This window comes from Spea bombifrons, chromosome 4, assembly GCF_027358695.1.
Source record: "Spea bombifrons isolate aSpeBom1 chromosome 4, aSpeBom1.2.pri, whole genome shotgun sequence".
In the NCBI taxonomy this organism is placed as follows: Eukaryota; Metazoa; Chordata; class Amphibia; order Anura; family Pelobatidae; genus Spea; species Spea bombifrons.
In genome coordinates, this window is record NC_071090.1 from 47,228,028 (window position 1) to 47,250,161 (window position 22,134).

Here is a 22,134-nt window from a genome sequence, read left to right on the forward strand (position 1 = left end):
TAATGAAGTCATGAGAAAACAGGCCACACCTAGCCATGATTACTTTTGGTCCCTTGAAAAATAAGGTGCTACATATAAAAATTGCTGTATTTCCTAAACCATTCACCAAATCTGGATGTAAGCACAATCACATTAAAACGGTAAGACTGCACTTCAATTACATCTTCATTTCTTCATTCCAAATCCATTGCAGTGGTGTACAGAGACAACATTATGAAAATTGTGTCACTGTCCAAATAAGGAACATGGAACAAAAATGATTTGGACTAATATTTGTTTAGTCTTTGGTCTATTAGTTTTTTGACAGTTTCCTGCCCTTTGCTTGACATTCAGAGAGCTTTTAAATTTGGAAACAATTTTTTTTGTCACTCATGCTCATGCACCTTCTCTCATGCTCTCTCAATGCCTCCCTACCTTCTCCTCTGACCGCCTCCTTTTCTTCGCTACTTCTCTTGCTTCTTCTTGTTCTTCTTTCTTCATCAGCTTCTCCCTAATATCCGTTCCGTGAAGCAGGCCTCCTGGAAAGCTTCCACAAAAGGGTGGAGGCTTTCCCTGTGGTGCACGCTGTGACTCTTGTAGTACTTCTACAAAAGGGTGGAGCCACAGCACACCACCACAGGGACATCCTCTCCCCTGTTCCTCCAATTGGGGGAGAGGGTGCACACAGAGGCTCCACACTTCTGCAGAAGTGCTCCAGGGAGCGCAGGGAGAAGTGGATGAAGAAAGGAGACTGAATTAGCGGAGCTGCAGAAAATGAGACAGGGTCACAGAGGCAGTCGGCGAAGAAGGTAGGGAGACATTGACAGAGAGAGAGAGAGAGAGTGATAATGTGAAAGCAACGAAAGGAATGAAATGCAAGAATTCTGAGCCTTTTGCTTTGTCTTAGCTTACTTTGTTTGTGTTCCTTCCTCCTTTTCAGACGTTTTATTAAATTAAAATTTGTACAGATCCGAATGCACAAGTCTAGTCCAAATATTTATGGACCTGACTACATATGCATAAAGACAACAGAATTCAAATTTAAAACTGAGGTGCACCTCAGAGGAGTTCATACCAGCCCTGTGACTTCTATGATTGGGGTGGCAACTGCCCCTGATCCCCCACATTTGAGCCACCCTGCAACAATGCCCCCGTACTTTCTTCTCCTTCTGGAAGTTGGTGTGATGTGACCTCTGGGTCTAGGTACCAATGCGAACCCAGCTTTTCAACGACAGGTCACTATTCTATTTAAAACATATTAATAAGATATTCTGTTTCTGTTTGCATAGTTTTAGAGTCAATGGGTCAGTATCATCTCTTGGTATATTCTTGGAAGATAATCAGTTTTCACTGTACAAACTTGTCCAGCTATTATGTATTGCAACTAGGCAAAAATGACATTTCATAATCACCCACAAAGCATTAGCGATTTGATTTCTATTTCCAGTAGAGCTTGATGGAGTCCCATGGTTTCCAAGAAAAATCTCAGAATTGGACAAATGTTCCCACAGAGTACTAATGTATGGATCAGAACTGGACGCTGACCACCCTGTAAGTGTCAGACCCCATTGTCTGCAAATTCTGTGATCTCTGTTTGAATGGTTGAAAGTAGATACTTGGGGTATGTTTGAGTAGAATGGAGATTTCCAACATTTGTTAGAATCATGCATAGCACAGCACAGCAGCATTTTACCTTAAGCCATGCTGCCCCGGTGGTGTTGGGTACTGAATGGGGAATGCAGACATTGTGTTGAGGAGATAATACAGAGAAACATATTCTGTGAAGGAATTCTACCCCAACTGTCACATTAAGCTTCTTAAAACAAATACAAAAAATATATTAATTGGGCCTCATATTATCCAAAGAAAATTCCACTTATTATTGAAACATTGTATGTTTTTTATGTTTGCACTTTCTGTAGGTGCTTCTATTTGGTGCTTGGAAGTGTTGCATTTGTGACATTCTCTTAGCCCACCTTATAATAATAGTTAAACTGTAGCACTCTTTGTGACAAGCCAGCACAGAATAAAGTACAGTGTTGCTGGTATGCATTTCTTGTTCAAATATGTCAGCATTTTAAAGTGTACAGGCTTATCAGAATTTAATTTCATCCTCAAAGTGGCAATTTCCTTTTCAACTGATATTCTGGCTGCCTGTAACATCTGGAAAATAAAGGGGGCTCAAATTAAGATTGATATCTTCCATCTTTTGTTGAATAATGAAAAACTAATTTGTATTCAGGGTATAGCAAGAAATGTATGCAGAACACTGACATTTACTGCAATGCTACTTATTGTGAACATGCTTTATGACAGATTTTAAGCCCCTCTGTGTGTTTCTTTTACAACTCCACTGTATATGGGCAATAGTCTTAAATAACAAAAAACAGGCTTTTCTGGAATTTGCTGTGATATTTCCTAGTTTATAATGCAGTTAAATCACTTGACATCCTAATCCAGGCAGACATAAAATGTAAAAGATGCAAAGAATCTAGCTTTACTTAAAGTTCTGTTTAAAGTGAGTTCCTAATGCTTTGCAGATGGGTAAGCGTTAATTACGGCAGTGCTTCCCGCTTTCTATAAAATACTGAGTTTAAGAACAATTATTAAATACCCAAAATACTGTACACACTACATACACACTTGATTTGTGCATTTGTATTTGGGCAAACATGAAAACAAACATGAAGGGTTCGTTTTCATTGTTCAGCTCGAATACCGAACATATGAACATGGCGGCGGCAAAACATAGACGAAGAATTTTCGTCTTCTTTTACTAATCTCCCTGGTCCCTTCCCCATATAGCCTACCTTGTCTATGCAGCATCACAGGAGTTAACAGGAGCGGAAATCCGTACTCTATTGGCCACCTGCAGGGGCTTCCTCTGGCATCAACCAATTGGTTGATGCTAGAGGAGGCCCCTGCCGGCGACCAGTGGCTCTGTCAATACTTGTTAGTTGTCTGGGACCTGCAATCTCTATTACAACCAGGGAACTCATTTGAGCTTTACAAGACTAAGAGCAGCTGCTAAAGTTGTATATGTAAAGTTGTATATGATAAGTTCTGCCAGCTCCTTTGCACCCTGGCTTAGGGATGTCTTTATAACTATTAGGGCGTGGGGCAGCATTATCCACCTAGCCCAAATATACCTTTGTGTGACATAACTGCCCCTACAGACCTATCCATCAATGTGTTCTTTATAATCTATGTGCCACTTTCTGCTGGGTGTTGAGATATGACATCATATGCCGACACTATGCAATTGCTGGCCATGAGAAAATGTAAGGGGAAAGATCGGTACTTGCAGTTGCACAAACCTCCACCTCGAGGCTATGGTGCCTGTAGGGCCTCCTCTTTAAGTGGATATCAAAAACAACCAAGTTGTTATGTGTTTATGATTGCTGAGTTAAATATCTGCTCAAGGGTAAGGTAATATAGACCTTTTCTCTTTTCTATAGAAAAGAGAGGCTGATGGACAATATATTTTACCATATGAACATGTGCCCTCAATGATTGTACACACATGCATGTGCACAGATACTCTGACCAGAAGAAGTGCAGGGCATAGGTGATCATGAGCATAGCTTCACTATGCTTCTTCCTCTATTGTCTTCTAATTTACCCCCTAAAACATGGTGTTCTAGGTATTCTGCACCTGTACTAGACATAAGTCTATTAAGACATGAATCAGATTTTCCTGTTTTCACTTTTCATGCCAAATGATACTGCTTATTAACAGATTATTCATTTGTTTGATAAAGGGATTTAAGGACAATGTATATCGCCAAAGAAGAAAATATTTTGTGGATGTTGCTATGGGATATAAATAGTAAGTTAGAGTTTCTTGTTTTATAATTGTTCAATTACTATACTTTTATTAGTAATAACTGTATATGTATTTATGTATAATATCATATGTAGTGGACAGCCTATATACAACCCAGAAAAAATAAAAAACTGGAAAACAGTGTTTCGGCAACTTACAAAATTGTATCTGTCAAAAGAACCTTGAAAACATTTTGTTGACAAAATATCATGGATACTTGTTACCCAAGTACACAGTATATCATGGTGACATCACTTTGGTCCCATTAGTTTTTTTTTATTTAAATTTAACATGTATTCATTTTTTGTTACTTTATTATTATTATTTATTTATTCATGTATGATCAGCAGCAGGAAGGTCATCATAGATGCCTGCGGGATTTTGATGTTGTTGTCACCACAGGAAGGGAATGACTAAATAGTACATCACTGTTAATAAACACTTTCATCAAGGGGAGATCAGCCTGCTGTTGTGCAAATAAGGAGAACATAATAATACTTCCCGTGTTCTTAAGTGTCTGTGAGGATGTACTGTCACATCCTTCATCCTTAAGGGGCTAATTACGGGGTAGATCAATGTATTAACAGAAAATAAGAATTTTCAGACTTGCACATTGGTACCGCACCTTCTCCTTGTCTGTACAATGAAAACCGCAGGAAGGTAGAAGTGCGAATGTAATAGCAACTACATGATGCTCTATGTTAACAGCTTTGTTTTGTTTGTAGCGGGCAGCCTATTCCTCGAGTGGAATACACCCCAGAAGAAATAAAGACCTGGGGAACAGTGTTTCGGGAACTTACAAAATTGTACCCAACACATGCCTGCAGAGAGTATTTAAAGAACCTTCCTCTGTTAACAAAATATTGTGGGTACAGAGAAGACAATGTTCCACAACTTGAGGATGTTTCAGTGTTTCTTAAAGGTTAGTTAATATTTGTTGATATTACTATTTGATCGAGTTTATTAACCCTTTAAGGTCCTGATGATGCAAGCAAATTAAATATGTTCACTGTGTCCCAACCCCAATGTATGTTCAACAACCGCTCATGAGTATAGTAACATTCCATGTGTATATGCTTATTTCACATTTTGGAAGGCCAAAACATCCCCTTACTCACTATAATATATATTTTTTATATTTTTGGGGGTACATAGACCGTGAAGGTTTTTAGATTTACACCAGGAGGCATATGATATGTGTGGACAGTTTCTAAAATAATTTTTTAACACTTTGTTTTTATATCTGTGACATTTTTAAAACTATATATATTTTTTTTCAACTCTTGACAACAATTAATGTAACATGAATCTTTGCTGTCCTGAATGATTACCACAGTATATTATATCATGGTGACATCACTTTGGTCCCTTTAAGTTTATTTTTAAAATTTAACATGTTCTTATTTTTTTTGTTACATTTTATTTAATTCATTATTTATTTATTTATGTGTGATCAGCAGCAGTGAGGTCATCATAGACCAATTTTGATGTTGTCACCACAGGAAGGGAATGACCGAACGGTACTGCTAATATAACATAGCTTTCATCAAGGCGAGATCAGCCTGCTAATGTAAAAATATGGAGAATATAATTATACTTCCTGTGTCCTTACGTGCACATCATCCTTAAGGGGCTAATTACAGAGTAGTGTTCGATGCTGATCCATGTATAAACAGAAAAGAATGATTTTCAGACTTGCACATTGGTATTACACCTTCTCCTTTGCTCTTGTCTGTACGATGAAAACAGCAGGGAGGTGGAAGATAGAATTTCACGCAATGTAATAGCAACTACATGTTGCTCTATGTTAATGGCTCTGGCAGGCTAGATGCTATCATTGATCTGACAACAGATGGAAATTCAGATCTAGTCTATGGCCTGTTTAGAATTTAGCTATGATGTCAAATGAGGTAAGCAAGAATATCAACTCAGCAGCAATAGAAAGATCAGGCCTACTAAGGTGTCTGTTTTAGAGGCTTTGAGTAAGGCCTCTTTGAGTTTTCTGTCTCAGTAGGTTGGGTTAATTCTGCTACTTGGTATTCAAGAATGTACGTAATGAAGTAATTCCCTGTCTTTCTCACGATTCCAGATACCATTGGACTATATGTATAATTATACCAAGCCAGTTTGTGGCTAGATTTGCTACTAAGAAGTTGCTGGAAATAGTGAGATGTATCCTCTTTATAGCCATGCAATATTCACATTAGGGCCTCCCTAAGTGAGAATCTTTTTGTGGACCTCCCCATTTCTCAACAACCAAATGCCCTCTATGGACAAAAAACAATATGGTCCTTAAAGATCATATGTCCTCATGGACATCCTGGTTAATTGTGATCAGCAACTCTACAGAACACTCATTATACATATGATTTTTTTAAATGTGTGTGGAAATTTGGCTTTTTATTACATTTATGCCATTGTTTTCTTTAGTATTGGCAGATATTGTAATTTGTACAACAATGGATGCCAAATTAAAAAACGCAAGCTGAGTTTTATAGATGTATATTGGTTCCATATCTAACAACAACGTTCAAGGTCCCCTGAAGTTCCTTATTTTTACATTACTTACTAACATTTTGTTGTAAGTGCAAAATGTATTATATCTTATGCACATTTTGGTGTCTTTCATGCATTTGAGTATCACTTTGTACAGGGTTACTCTTGTATTTTGTCTTTTTAGAGTCGATGTGAACAAATGAGAGATGTTATGTTTCTGCAAGGCTGGTCTCGTGCCATCAGGCACCCTATGCTAATATGCCCCAAAAAGATGTACATATGTTGAAACATCCGCTCACTTTAGTATGGGGTAGAATGCTGTCACAGTGACCATTTGGCACCTCCTCATCATGGAGTCCTGTACAGGCACTTCGAAAGTTTGAGTTTCTACATGGACTGTTTTTTGTAAAAGCATTAATATAGTAATTTTTTGGCGTTAAGACATTTTAATGGCTCCACAGAATGACAGTAAAATGCAAAATAAAATACAATGGCAATGAATAACAATGTTCATCCAGACAACAGGCAGCCAGCATCAATGTTACCCTGAGTGAACATATAAACCCTATGGTCGCTCCCAGCCATGTAACTGAAAAACCACATACAAAATTTGTATGTAAAGGTGCATCCCTGGCCATTGTCCAACGGGAACCTATAAGAATTGAGCCTAATTTAAACTTTGCCCAAATTCCCCATGTGAACCTTAAACCCACCAGAAAATAAAATTAAGGTCCTCCTACCGGCATCAGAAACAGAACTATAGTATTAGTACTGTTTTTTTAATATGTTATATATTTTTTTCTTCATTTGTTTTCTAGAAAGATCTGGATTTACAGTACGGCCTGTTGCTGGCTATCTATCTCCCAGGGACTTTTTAGCAGGCTTGGCATATCGTGTATTTCATTGCACTCAGTATATCCGTCATGGATCAGATCCTCTCTACACACCTGAACCGTAAGTATGCCTTGTTCCTACTGTGTGGCATGATGAAATCTGACTGTGTAGATTAATATGCAGCTGAGGATGCAGCATTTAAATGATAGCACATTCAATTATGCCAAGGTTCCTCTGTGCAGAATACGGCTAATGAACAGCATCTGTCATTTTCTATCCAAGAAAATCAATAAAGGTTGGGTTCACTTGATTATAGGAAAATGCATGCTTCCCTGTTCAAGACAACCACCTTCTTTTTCTGAAGACTGTTCCTTTGCATTATTGTTTAGGCTATCTTTTCTATTGTTTCTCAAAATCAATACCGGGATATTGTAGCACAACCTAAAATAATGGTCGCGTCTCGGAACCCAGCTTTCTTGTTAACTTAATTGTCATTAATGCAGTAAATTATTGGAATATGTTTTTTTTGTGAGGTTGGGTATTAGCCAATAGACAACATTGGAAGAATGCCAGCACACGATTCTGTTATTATCTGATAATCAGGGTTCTGTTTCATAGAAATATGAAGGCATAAATGGAAAAACACAAAACTAATTTCAACTGCGATGGATTTGCAATTTAAGTCATAAGATGCTAAATAATAAATGCCTTAGTGTAAAAAAAAATAATATGTTTAATGACATTGGCTTATTTCTGGTTGACTAGATAGGTTGTTTAAAAAGCTAGAAATATATTTACATGCATATTAGAAATCTTAGGCATCTGATTTGCATTTCAATGGTATAATTACAGAAATACTACAGCAACTGCTGTATAATATTATAAATGCATTAGACATACACTCGTTGCCACTGTGTCCGAGACACCATCATACTGTGCCTGGAGAAGAAAGTGGTGAAATACAGTATCAATGAAGAGTCGCATAAACTTTTGAGACTACAAGACAAAAGGTCTTGTTTTGAATTAAGAGATCTCTAAGGTTTCAAAAGTGTATACGACTATACATTTTTTTCTATGTTGACTGAACACAACATAAATGGTATTTTTTTTCCAGTACTCTTTAAAAGAAATGAAAAGTAAATTAGAGGCCTCTCAAACTTTTTATGCAGTGTAAGCCACCTATGATAGATACTATCTATCTATCTATCTATCTATCTATCTATCTATCTATCTATCTATCTATCTATCTATCTATCTATCTATCTATCTAAATACATTATTTATCTATATATGTATAGTATATATATATACAGTATATATATATAATTACAGACAAAGTGTGAAAATGAGGCACTGGACTGATTTTAGAAGCATAACTTTCAGGGGAAACTCACAGTCACCTTTACTGGAAGTTTGTCCTCTTGTCTAGAAGCTTCATGGAATTTAATGGCTCTTTCCAATGTCTGGGGTCATGAAAGAACACGCAAATGCCCACTCTGCCCTCTGTCAATTCCGCTCACAAAGGGAAATGTGAGCATTCTTGCACACTTTGCATGCCAACAATTTAAATCTGCTGGACAGCCTCGCCATTCTTCATCATTGTAAATGATTATCAGGACCACCAAGAGCTCAAAAAAGGCAAAACTATTCATAGAGAGAGTGTGGTGTGACATCATTAGGGTGTTCACATATTATTGTCTGACACACAAGTAATGTTGTGTGCATTCAAGGAGCCCAAATATAGGTAGGTATTAGAATACCCAAAGAGGTCTAGGCATAGTATAAAATTATTGGAAAACTTATATACAGACCCAAAATGTTTATCAAATGCAGATATATCTTACACAAAATTAATTGAGTTGAGTTAATCTGTTTATTATTGGTTGTTATAAAATCAGTATTTTGAAGATCATTGTTTCTACGTCAAATATATGTTTTTTTTTTCGATTTTAATTATGTTAAGTTCAGTTACGATTACATTTCTTTATTAAATAAAGATTACTGTCTTGGATTATTTAAATATTTATAAATAAAAAAGAGAAATAAAAGCAAGTAGAGGAAAATATAATCTTTGTAATTTTGCTTGTCTACCATCCCTCTTTCTCTATTTCCCTTTCTAGGAGCTCAGAATATTTGATGGACATGATTCATTATTTATATTAGTAAGGCCTTAGAAACACATTTCCCACATGCATATAAAAAGCCTTGAAAAAGCCCTGCTTCCAGACACATCTCTTACTACACTCCCTAAAACAAAAATGGGACATAGGATACTGTAGTAGTGGTAGAAATATGAATATATATATATCTATATATATATAGATATATATATATATATATATATACACAATCTAAGTCACAAGTCACTTAGCACCTGCTATTTGTAGAAATGTATTTAAGGAATGCAGTTTTAATTAAATGAACAGAAACACACATGGCCATAATGTTAATAATACTGTAATAGGAAGGCCTAATGAAAAGCTAATTATACAGTAAGTCACTATACTAACGAGGCTTGTTTTTTTTGGTTTAAATGATACAATGCTAATTTTAAACAAGGAATGGAGGCAATTAGTAAACACACACAAATATACATGAGTCATTATAGTATACTTGCAAATAGAATTAAGCTTTATTCCTCAGCAGACCACAGTTTTCTATGTTTACACTGGCATATACGTTGCTGTAAAATATGTTTGGTTAACATAAATGTCAGATTTTTAAATTGAATTTGATATTTGAAAGTTAATAATGAACATCATAGATATTTTTGGTTACACTTTTACTGCAGCATTTTCTAAAAAAAATATATTATTTACACATAAAGGTATGTTATAGCATAGTGTTAGCTCAAGTGGCCAGGGACCACAGTAGTGTATCTTAGTGTACCTTTCTGAATACACTGTAGATAATTATATAAAAACGGAAGAGAAAATTACTTTTTTTTTTCCCATGAAGCCATAATATTCTCATTTGAAACTGCAGACAGCTGCAGTTTAATGTACCAGATACCAGGTAGGCTTCTCATAATGTAGCTGCTTCATTTGATCACAAATCTGATAAACAGCTGGGTTTCTTCATCTTTGGAATAAAATAAAAGTTTGTTGGATTTGTTGGCTTCTAATTTGTCGGGAAAAATTTAAGATTTTAACAAAATTAAAACAAAATTAAAAGCTTTCCTAAAATGATTTCATATTTATCAACAGTACATTGATTAAATAGTTATTTTATTATATGTTTTTCATTAAAACAAGTTGATATGATTTTAAGGATAATCTTAAGTATAATCTTAAGCACATGTTAACCTTTGATTTTTTTTGTGCTTGTTATATTTCTTTACTAAGAAGCAAAAGGTGCAGCTAACAGGGCCCAAATCTTAAGGGGTTCATACACATCTGTCTTTTTTCCCACTGATTGTCCTTGGAATAGAACAACCTCCCAGGAGAAGTATAAAGGTTTAATCAGTGAATGAATTTCAGGATGCATTGGATAGACATAAAGCTGTCCTAAATGTAAGACAAGACCAAGGACTGATTTAGGTCTGAGTTCTTACATTAGGATAAATGGACAGACTAGATGACCTGAATGGTTCTTATCTGCCATCCAATTCTGTTTCTATATCATAACGTCCTTATCTATATGATTAGTTACCCCCATTATGCTGTTACTACTCTATTGTTAAGTTACTGGTTGTTGTTGTAGTTTAGGCAGCCTTTATAAGGTTGGGTGAAGAAATGGCAGCAGAGATTGATTCGATGATACTAGCCCTGGGACAGGCTGCTGCCGATCTCAGCTTCCATGAGATTAAAGGGAGAAAAAAATGTTCAAACAGCATAATTGCAGTAAACGCTTAATGAAAGGATATAGGAAATACCTTTTTTCAGCTCCCACATCCCCACATATAGCATTCTGGGCGCATCCATATTGCAAAAAATATCGGTTGAATTTGACTGAAGATGCGCATCCTCGTCTGTATGTGACGGTTCGAGAATGAGCGATGAGCATTTCGCATATGCACGAACCGTCACATACAAAAGGGGAAAAACAATTAAGCTGATTGAGAAACAAAGATCACAAGCTGTAAGTAATTTTATTTAATGAATTTTGTTATATCAAAAGTTATGTAAAAATGTCGGTTCCCATTTAAATTAAAGAATGAAGTTTATTTCACATTTGTTAAATAGTGAATTGTAAAGGTGGTATCCCCTTTATTGCGCATTGTATGGAATGATGTCAGTTCTCAGTATTTCATACTAAAAACGTAATCTTATTATTTTAGAGATACATGTCATGAACTATTAGGCCATGTCCCTTTACTTGCGGATCCAAAGTTTGCCCAGTTCTCACAGGAGATTGGTCTGGCATCATTGGGAGCATCTGATGAAGATGTTCAGAAACTAGCAACGGTAAGTCAAACACAAAATCCTTACGTAATAATGATATGTTTCTTAATTGTAATGTAAAGACAAGAGATGGGAAGGTCTAGAAAAAAGGAAAATTTGGGAAAAAAAACTTTTTTCCAAAGCCATTTTTTGTTTTTTTTCCGGACAAATTGAAACAAAATGGAGTGTGGAATATCTTCTTTTACAATGATAAATAATATGTTGATAACATGGCAGTTACACTATATTCGATGAAGACCTTTATGAAAGATACACAAATGATGCCAGTTACTTCACTTTTTCATTTGCAATTGGTGCTAAGGTGCAATTCTGATTGGACAATTGTGATCTCTCTCCCCGTCCAATCCATGGAGGAGGATTAGAGGAGATCTTTTTTTTGTGTTGATGGTTGATTCATTTATTTTGTTGGATTTGAGTGCAAAAGGGGGGGTTACCTGTTCTCATGTGTAGTTGAAATGTTCTTAACATATACAGCAAATTTAGTTTATTATTTACTGAATAAGCTGTACTTTTATTTTAAGCTTGATACTTTTACATACACTGCCTATCATGTTCCCAGTGTAACCAAATAATTTAAAATTTGTAAAACTACTCCACTCCGCATTTTTCTTAAATTTTTCTGTAAATTTCCATTTTATCCAGAAAAAAACAGTTTTTTCCTGTTTTTTTTCCATGGCTTCAAAATTTCCGGAAATTTTACATCTCTACTACATCTCTACAAGAGTGAAATTTTAATTTTAATGACTTTCATTTTCAGTTGGTTTCAGCCTGCCCTTCACCTAGGCCTGGGGCAGTTAATTAACTATATTTGTAATTTGCAAACACATCATACAGGTATGATAAAGCGCTACCATATGTGTGTTTTCACAACTCATATAGGTCCTGGAGCATACTACAGTGAAACACAGCTGAACATGTGGCTGCTTTTGTGCTGATAGCAAACACATGTAGTACTTTAATTAAATGTGTAGGAAAACTCTCATATACGTACTGCTGGTGAATATATCCTGAGGCCTCTATATAGGTGCAGCACTAATACAAACCATAGTACAAACACCTTTGTACGTTTGTACAGACCAATCCCTCTAGATTGGAAGCCACGTCTTAGTCTGTTCATTCTAGGCTTGTCATGCCCTTTGAATATATGTATAACTGCTGCATAAATTGTTGGCACTATATAAATAATAATTAATAATAATAAATTATTATTCCTTTACTTACAATACAAGAACAATATGATGTAAAATGTCCAGTCAAAAAGATGCCTAGGAATGCCCTCAGAAAGATACTACGTCAAATGGGTAACTTATATATGGTGCCATCATAGCTTTCTGGTAGTTTCCTATTGTGAAGTAACATTGCATACTGACTCATTGGCTGCAGATCAGGAGCTGTCTGGAGCTGTCCTTGGTGCTGAAAAGCATAAAAATGCGAGTCTCTATGATTTTCCTTTGCAGGTCCAGCTTGTCTGAAACCCCACAGGCGCTGTTGCATTACTTAATTTGAAAACACATATCCCCCACTAGAGGAATAGGATAACTCATGTCTAAATTTGAAGGCACTAGTCTAAAGATGACCAAGTTCTGCCAGCCCTCATAGTATATATATTGATTTAAAGGATTATGATTTTGTTACTGATTTTATTTGCTTCCCTAATCAAGGTAACTGCAAGTTGAAATAGTAGACACAGGCAATTTCATTGCTCACTAACACGTAACACGTTAAATTTGATCTGTCACCTTTAAAAATGGACACATTAGTCAGAGTTGAAAAGTCAACTTGTATTAAAAATGTAAAACTGTTCAGACTTATATTAAATAGATTTATAGTAATAGCTTCAGAACGATAGCCAACTAATAACACATTTAGATAGATATCTAATCTCCTTTCCTAGGTTGTTTGTGTGTGTGTTTTTATAATTAATATATGTATAATTTTCTAATTATTATAATTTTATAATTTATAAAATGCAGTAATTTACAGAGAGGTAGATTGGCAATGATTGTCAAATTTTACACAGCTGGAAAGTTAATTTTTTTGTAAGCATCTAAAGATTTTGCGAATAGTTGTTTAATTTTTAAATAATGCTGTCTAAAGAGAAACAAATTACATATCCACATGTAATATGATTAATAATAGGCTCAGTCTCTAAAGGGCTTATTTCTAATTTAACCTTTTTTTAGAATACGAGATCAAAATAAACACCCAGTCATGAAAATAAAACATGGAGTCATTTTTATTCGTATGTGTATGGGATCACAGATTCAACATCCAACCTCTGTCCTCCAGGTTAGATTGAAAAACCGCTGGAGAAATTTGCTAGCGGAAGATAGAACCACAGTACTTTAAATTCGATATGGAACTGAGCACTTCACTTGTAGCATGTAATCAGGAAATGAAAAAATCAAATGTGACAATACTCAAGTGTATCTGTTGCATGGGTGAATTTTTTATTCATTTTTTTAAGATTTTTTTTTTTTTTTTAAAAATATGCCATTTTGGTATAATGTCAATCAATCAAATATTTTACATCTAAAAGTTATTGAATTCATGTTATTATGCCCTACAATAACAATACAAAAGTCAGTATTTTTAGTGTATGCAATATCCTTGGATTTTGATAAATGACTTATGTGCCAAACCCAAGATTTATCCTCAGAGGCCAAGAGCTGCGTGTGCCTTTTTTTCAAAATAAAAATGTATATTACCATCAGTTTCCATTATACTTGGATTGAGTTTTTTGATAATGTTATATATTCTTTTTTTTCAGTGCTACATGTTGTTTTTCACTTTTTACAGAGATTGATGAGCTAGTCCTTCAACCCTCTATTGCTTCAGCAAAAAAAAAAAAAAAAAAAAAAATCCGAAGCTGATTGTGTGCTCTGACTGCTAAAAATAAGTTATGGAAATGTGACTCATTCTAGAGAGAAAATGGCTAGTCTTTTAGCTCTAGATGTTGGGGAATGCTATTTTACTTAAGGGATGCATTTGGCTAAGTATCACATGGCTCTTGCAATTGAAATAAGGGCACAACATGTTAATTTCAAGATTGTTTCTTGAACAATGTGCTCTGTTAGAGCTCATTTACTCGTACTGGATTAATATTCTTCTAAATCCAAGATGTTATTATAGCGATAACTCCAAAATAGACAACAGAGCTAAATAAAACAGTGTCTATAAGAAGCAAGTGATATTGCCTACATTCTTATAGATTGCTATTTACCTTTTTTGTTGCTTATTCTCCTTAATGCAGAAAACACAATTAAACATATTGTTGTAGGACCTCATTAATGAACAAACGATCAGAAAGCTGCTAGTATTATGCCCCATTGGAAACTCTTCTAAATGGTTTTGGGAGAAAAAAAGAAATGAACCAAGCTCAGCAACAGATTGGAGAAGCATAAGCATGTATATGAGCAACACGTTTTTATGCTATAAGGATAATAAAGCTTTTTATCAATCTGTGCTTGCCAGGCCCACAGCCAATACAACAGCACTGTTGGAATGTTCAGCAGTATAAACTGTTACTATTTACAAATCCCAAAGCGCTGTGTTGTACCATGTCAAATAGCTCACATTTAGCTTTCATAATTTAACTGTTTTTCTTTCTGGAACATGATAGACCTGCTTTGGCTGATTGACATAGTCCTCTATAGCTGGTAGAATAAGCTAGAAGAAACTAGCTTCCCCTCAATGACCTGCAGGTAAATTGAGATGAGACTAACACGTATTACAATTATTGGATTAGTTTATTTTGTATAAATTGGCAATACTATCAAGCAGTTGAGGAAAACTGGTTGCTGGTTTTTACTTTTGCGACCAGGCCATTTTGTTTAACCCCTTAAGGACAATGGGCGGTCCCTAAACTCAATGCATTTTGAGCCCGTACATGTACCGGCTTGGTCATTAAGGGGTTAAATATAGTTCCAAGCAAATTACATACAGTGCTGCAACATATTAGGGGCCACTTTCAATTTTCCATATAATACAACTTTCAGTAGGGATTGGTTTGCAAGAAGGGTAGAAAAAACAATGGACATATATTACTGGGCTACATAACTGGGTTTGCCTATGGATGACACTGTTCTTTTGTTTGTTGCCTTTTGCTATTTACCCTTTTTGTGCAAGAAATATTGTTAGGTAAGCTTCTCTGAGTTAATCTTCTTAACTAGCATCAGTACATAGAGCTGTATTTGTTGCGTTAACATTTTTCTATGACTTACACTATTAGTATATTTGCACAAACAAATATTTGAAACAGCTTATATATACAACTATTACATAAGTCATGGTGGGTAAAGGTGATGGAAAACCCTTCCACTTAAATTTAAGGGCTAGTAGAAGTCTACAGACACCAGAAAAGCCAGAAGGCTTGTTGTTCCCTCAGAAATCTCATGGTGCTGCCACAACCACAAGGGATTCTGGGTAGGCGCATGCAAATAAGGTTAACAATTATCACCTTTGCCTCTACATGGATCCCTTGAAAGTAATTGCCCGCTGTACAAGACAGCCTTTAGACAAAACTCGGGAAGAGGTGGAATAGCTTATGTAATCGTATTTCTTGGCTACCCCAAGCCATAATTATTAAGTCAGTATCACAACCTCATGCTGACGAGTCCCATTAGTGGTGATTTGGCTACTGCACCTCTTAACCGAGTTTTAGATATATACAAGGTATACAAGGTATCATCATTTAAAGTATAAGTAGGGAAATTATGCTAAACAGGCTGTTAAGAAGCCACAAGCAAGTGCTTAAATTAAACAAAAACACTACCTTAGGGTTTTGTGATTTATGTTTGCGGTTGTGAATATATATTCACACACATATATTAAATAAATAGACACTAGATATTAAATTAGATATTAGATAATAAATATGTTTACTACCTTTACTTTGTTCCTTTGTAATTATAGGACATTTACTGTTTCCATGGTTAATGCTAAAATATTAACAGGTTCCTTTTTTACATTTATTGAAATGCATGCTATGAGTTTTTTGCAGTCGGATTTGTATTTTTTTAAAGCAATCATTGGGTAATTTAATTCATACTAAGGGCACCTTTCAGATGAAGTAGTGCTGCATTGTATCGTGTAATTGAGATACACATGTTTGAAGGATTAGGACACGTCTAGAAAGGACAATGGTTTCGAGCAAATTGATTTATTAATTCTTCCATAATTTGTTGCTGTCGCATGACCTCTATGAGCTCAGCACCTGCTTTCTCTGCACAGATTTTTGATTGCTTATTCTTCTCTTATAAAAATGGCCATTTTTTTTTTACTATTTCTGTGACATTTCTTTGGTAATGCAATTGATGCCCTAAGGTACCTAGATTATTTTTAATCTTCCTTACAAATATTTAACCCACAAATGTAGCTGCCTGCAGAATAATTGCTTTTTTATGAGTGTGCTAGTTGCATTATAATTTTTACAGATATCATATTTGTGTAAAATCAGTATTCCTATGAAAAGCTATGCAACATGAAGGGGTCTTGGCCTTCCAAATCTCCTTTTTTGTTAAGCTTTGTCTTTTAAGCCTGGTTCATTGAAAATGGAATGGCTTCTTCTTCTAATTGTATTGATTTTGGTACATGTTTTCCAAAAATCAATCTGTTTCTGTATGTTCAATACCTTTGGGGTCTCTGTTGATGTGTATTATTGGTAGCATCAATATTAGTGTAAGACCTTTGTACAATTGTCAAAAAAAAGTTTACCCATGGTGGTTTGTCAATATCAAAGCTGAATTATTGCAGTTATATTTAAGCTATATATTTTAATAAGATAAGCAGCTTTTTCTTCTACAAAAAGCCCCTTTTACTTTGATGAACAACAAGCATAGAACTAAAGATCAAATTATTTACTCAACAAACCAGGCTTTGCCTAAATAGGTAATGCATCATAAACACAGGAAGGGCATATTGAATGAACCATCTTGGGTTAAAGAACTAGATAAACATGGAAATTTACATTTTTAACCGCTCACCACTCTCAACAATCTGTGGCAATGCTGACCAAGTAGGAGAGGACAAAAGGAAAAAGCAAAGTCATCTAATGAAATAAAAATAGAAAAAGGCTCCAGGCACTCAAGGGTTCCACTCAGGCAGGTTTATTGAAATAAAGGCGTAATATCTATTATTCAAGGTGTAGCATTTGTCCAAAACAATTTCACAATGCATCTGTATTTTGAAGTCACCTTGACAAGGTCCAGTTTATGAAAGAATACTCTTTTGCTTTTGTACCCAAGTTGGACACATGGAAATTTTAATATCACCCTAGCTGTAAGTATTTTATATATATATATATATATATATATATATATATATATATTATCATTTAAGCATTATCCCCTATTGCATTTTAATTTTGCAGGCACAGAATAAACAAAAGGTTTTTCTGGACAGAACACTTTTGGATGTTTGTATACCTTTAGATATTTGCATTGGGTTCATTCAATCCTTTGAGTTCTTTTTGTAACTTTGCAGAGCTAAGTATAATAATGATCACAAACAGAAGAAACTCCAAAATACCACATTTCCCACAAATTCTTTCTTGCAATTTTTTTTGCTGTACTCCAATCATTTCCTTTATCTTCAAATTCATATTTAGTGCTTGCAAATACCTCTTAACTGTGTAGTTATGAAAGATGTTCCTGTTTTTTTTTCTTTTCTTTTCTTGAAGCAGGAGACGACAAATTATATATAAACCCAGTGCAAAACCGATATGCAGTCTTATCACTGAGAAAAGCATTAGAGCCATTGTTTCACTGCCGTCCAAGCCAGAAGTAGATTAGCTTTAATGTAACTAGATGTATCAACCTTTTGTGTTTATTCCTTTTTTGGTAAATTACAAAAAAAAGAGAAAAGAATTAAAAAAAATGGCAAAATTATAAAAAAAACAAGTAATGGCCCGAGACAAAAGCTAGATTAAGATGCAGAGTAGGCAACTTCAGAGTAAATACTGAGATAAATGAACAGACAGATAACATGCATATTAATGAGACTGAAAGTACTTTATTTTAAATAGGAATCTATTATTTTGACTCGTTCTGAAAGCCTGCCGTAGAGCAAATATGAATGAGCCTTGAATAGAAATGTTTCCCTTAGAAGGTAGGGTAAAAAGTAAAATAAGGAAACTAAGGTTTCTTTTGTACTAGCTACGGGGCTCTGATAACTTTCTCTACAAAATAGATGCTTAGCAGGACTACGCATTTTCAGATAAGACATAAGATGTAACTATTGCGTTGATGTGCCTGTGGAAAGTTTGAGGCCGTGTGCATATTATAGTGTAGTATATTTTATATAACAGGGTAGAGCTGTGAGAAACGTAGTGGTTTGTGATCATTCCTTCATGTTCACATAATTACATTATTTATTTTAAAGCTTTTTTAATAACTCTGTGCACTCAGGTTGCTCTTGTTCGACACTGCAAATGTATCTGTCTAAAAATATTTTTTTAGACGGTGTTCTCTGATAGTCGAAAAGATTACAAACACTTTAAATGTTGAGAAAGTGTTTTTTCAATGTTAATCCATGTATTAGGTTTTGTCTCCTTTGTTAAATTACTATAACATACTTTATTTTGTGCAATTTGGCCCACCTTTCCATTAAATATGCAGTCTAAATGTTTGGTCTATGTGCGATTCCTATGAAAAGAATAACACAATATTATAATAGCAGCAGCAGCAGCAGCATCTCGGCATTTTGAGACAAAGCTCTTGTTTGTTATTACAAGCTCACAAACCTCTAGTTATTAAGCACTAAATAATGACTATCCATGAATATGGAGTGTAATTAGCATTCATTTACGCGGTGAAGACACCTTTCTTTTGCATGCAGAACCTGAACCACATAAGGTACTATGAACAGTCTTATCTCAGCTCATGTATCATGCATTAAGAAAGGTTAATCCCCACATTTTTCATCTTTAAGAATGGGTAGTATTTGCCCTTCATGATGCATTTTTATGATGAAAAGAAACTCTCCACATCCTATACATCCTACAGATAATAGTGTGGTGATCTCAAAGACTTTTGGAAGCTATAACTGGATGCTTCCTGAGTGAAACAATGTAGGATTACAGGACCCCCATTTGGCACATTAAGTCCCATTTCTCTCAGCACAAGGAGGGAAATAGAAGGGAGCACCGAGAAACATCTCAATTGTTTAGAGGGACCCCCATTTTGATGCTAAGGTAAACCTTTTTTTTTTTTTTTTGAAATAAGCTTTATGTGTAAATGATGAGAGCAACATCCTGTTTTAAGGATCTTCATCATATTTCCTCGCAATTTTGTTAGGTTGCGGATTGGTTCAGCATGGAGTGAACTTCTAAACCACCAATCTCCAAAAGAATTGCAGTAATTGGCAAACAAGTAATAATCATTTTCATACATAAATTTAGTTTGCAAAAGCTGTGAACATGATAATTCCCCTCTAATGATTCTAAGGTTTTTAAAAATAAATTCTGAAGTCATCTCAACCAGTTCTATTGTTACATGTTACTAATATGATTAAATTCAAATGTAAATCAACTCAACATATTATACTGTAAGTAAAGTTAACTTTAGCCTAACCTGGTGAATTTTTGAGGTGGGACTCTGCTGACAACATAAAGTCCAGTTGATTTTCCCATATATCTCTAAATATTTACCAACTGAATCAAGAATATTACCCAGTCAGGTGTAATTTAGTCTAACTGGAGTTATGAACAAGTATAGGAAAAGAAAAACAGCCAACAAAAAGATTTTGAATGTGTTCCTATAATTATTTTTTTTCTACATCAACCTACGCATAGTTTCACATTTCTTTACTTGTATTCAAATGCATCTAACAACTTTCCATCACACTATTCCCCCCTGTGGATTCAAGCTTGACTTGAATTAAATTCCTTTTAATAGTATGGATTAACTCCATTGTCTTTACTTTGTCTAAATCATTACCTCCTGCATGGATAACAATCACAGCAGGAAACATTTACCCTTACATTCGATTCCTTCTGTAAACACACTATTAAATGTGAACTCTCAAACACCATAAAACAAATTTACAATTTGATTTAGAAAATGTTTCAATCGAATCAGGTAAGGTCAGTTACTGTAGTAGTCAGATGGTCAGTGATACATTTTACATGTTACAGGCATTAAAAATAGTAGCATACTAATGATCCTGTACATAATGTGCACCTGTTTATCCTAACCTACATATATTTTTTTAATGAAAATATCTCTCCTCCAGTCACACCATGCACTTTTTGATGGTTTACATTCTTAATTGCTGATGAGCATTTGATTAGAAAACAATCCCCTACTCATGCTTCTGCCCTATAGTCCATTACTGTTCTGTAGCTGTGACAAACCATCTGGTATAAGAATTAAAACAGTTTATGAAAATTAAACCCGATTTTTTTGCTGTCAGCAAATGTTCCACACTCCAGGACCTGCTCTTGATGCAAATTCTCTTCTGACCTATACAGAGAATAATAGAAAGCAGAAATATATAATAGTTAAAATTAGACTCATTTAACCAACCCAAGGTGCAGTTGCTGGACATAATTGTATTTGCCTGCAAATCAGCTAATAATGCCCTTGTGCTTCTTGGCACCTTGTCTTTCATATTATTGTGTGAATTAGTCAGGTGATTGTGTTAAATATTGCTCATGTAATAAATCAGGTAATACAACAGTATTTTTCTCTCCTAAGATCTTGTTTTTTTTCCAAACCATTAAAAAAATAAATTCAGTTAGATAGTTTTAAAAGAACTCATCCTCTTCCAGACACATTTTTGTCAAATAATTTGGCCAGTGATCCATGCATGGATAACAGTGCCAGTTTAAAATCAATTAGTAGTAGATTAACACAAATGGACAGACTAATCTTCCATGATATCCCCTGTAAATTGTAAATCTTTAATTTTCGACTTTTATGTTATACCTACAATCCCAACATTTTGCACTAATTTCAGTTTTCTTCATCCACATTTGTTATATTTTTTTTTTTTGGGCATAACAAACTGAAAGCCTAACACTTTTATGAATATCTAATATTCTTCACTACTCTTAATAGTTTGAAAAATTGAAAAAAAATGAATAATAGAGTTATTCCCCATAAATTACATGGGATAATAAATGTCTTCAAGTATAATGTTAATGAAGATATTATTTATTGCCTCCTTACTTATTCATCTGTGCCAGGTTGATCGGCAGGTTAGCTACATACTATGAAAGCGGATCTGTTACTTTCCAAATCTTACATTGGAGAGTTCTATACACTGATTATTCAAGAATATCTTCTTCAGGCATATTATGTCTATTAATCAGTTAGCCAATAAAGGTATCATCTTGACAACACTTGATTTCTCTCTGTTTGTATGGCTAACATGGTACAACTCTATACTTTTATACATTAATTATATAAACAATATATATGTATTACAAACCAACTTGATGAGTATACCAGCCTTATGTAGAGTCATCTATCTTAACATCCTTTTCTTAGGATCTCCGTTTTTATTTATCCTTATTAAGTTATCTCTCCCCTCTCCAGCAGGAGGGAAAGAACTTGTGGATTGGAAATTACATAATGTTGCCTCTTCCACTATTTG

General features: G+C 34.7%; 1 protein-coding gene across 2 annotated transcripts in view; it reads left to right on the forward strand.

Moving 5' to 3' along the window:
• TPH2 (tryptophan hydroxylase 2) overlaps positions 1-22,134 on the forward strand; it is a 61,627-nt gene that overhangs the window by 6,025 nt on the left and 33,468 nt on the right. Inside the window, exons 4-8 of one of the 2 annotated variants that reach the window (XM_053464968.1) lie at positions 1,427-1,530; positions 3,741-3,808; positions 4,531-4,727; positions 7,120-7,255; positions 11,415-11,541. In XM_053464968.1, the coding sequence (XP_053320943.1) occupies positions 1,427-1,530; positions 3,741-3,808; positions 4,531-4,727; positions 7,120-7,255; positions 11,415-11,541 (632 nt within the window). The remainder of the gene's footprint in view (positions 1-1,426; positions 1,531-3,740; positions 3,809-4,530; positions 4,728-7,119; positions 7,256-11,414; positions 11,542-22,134) is intronic. The other variant, XM_053464970.1, reaches the window with a different exon arrangement.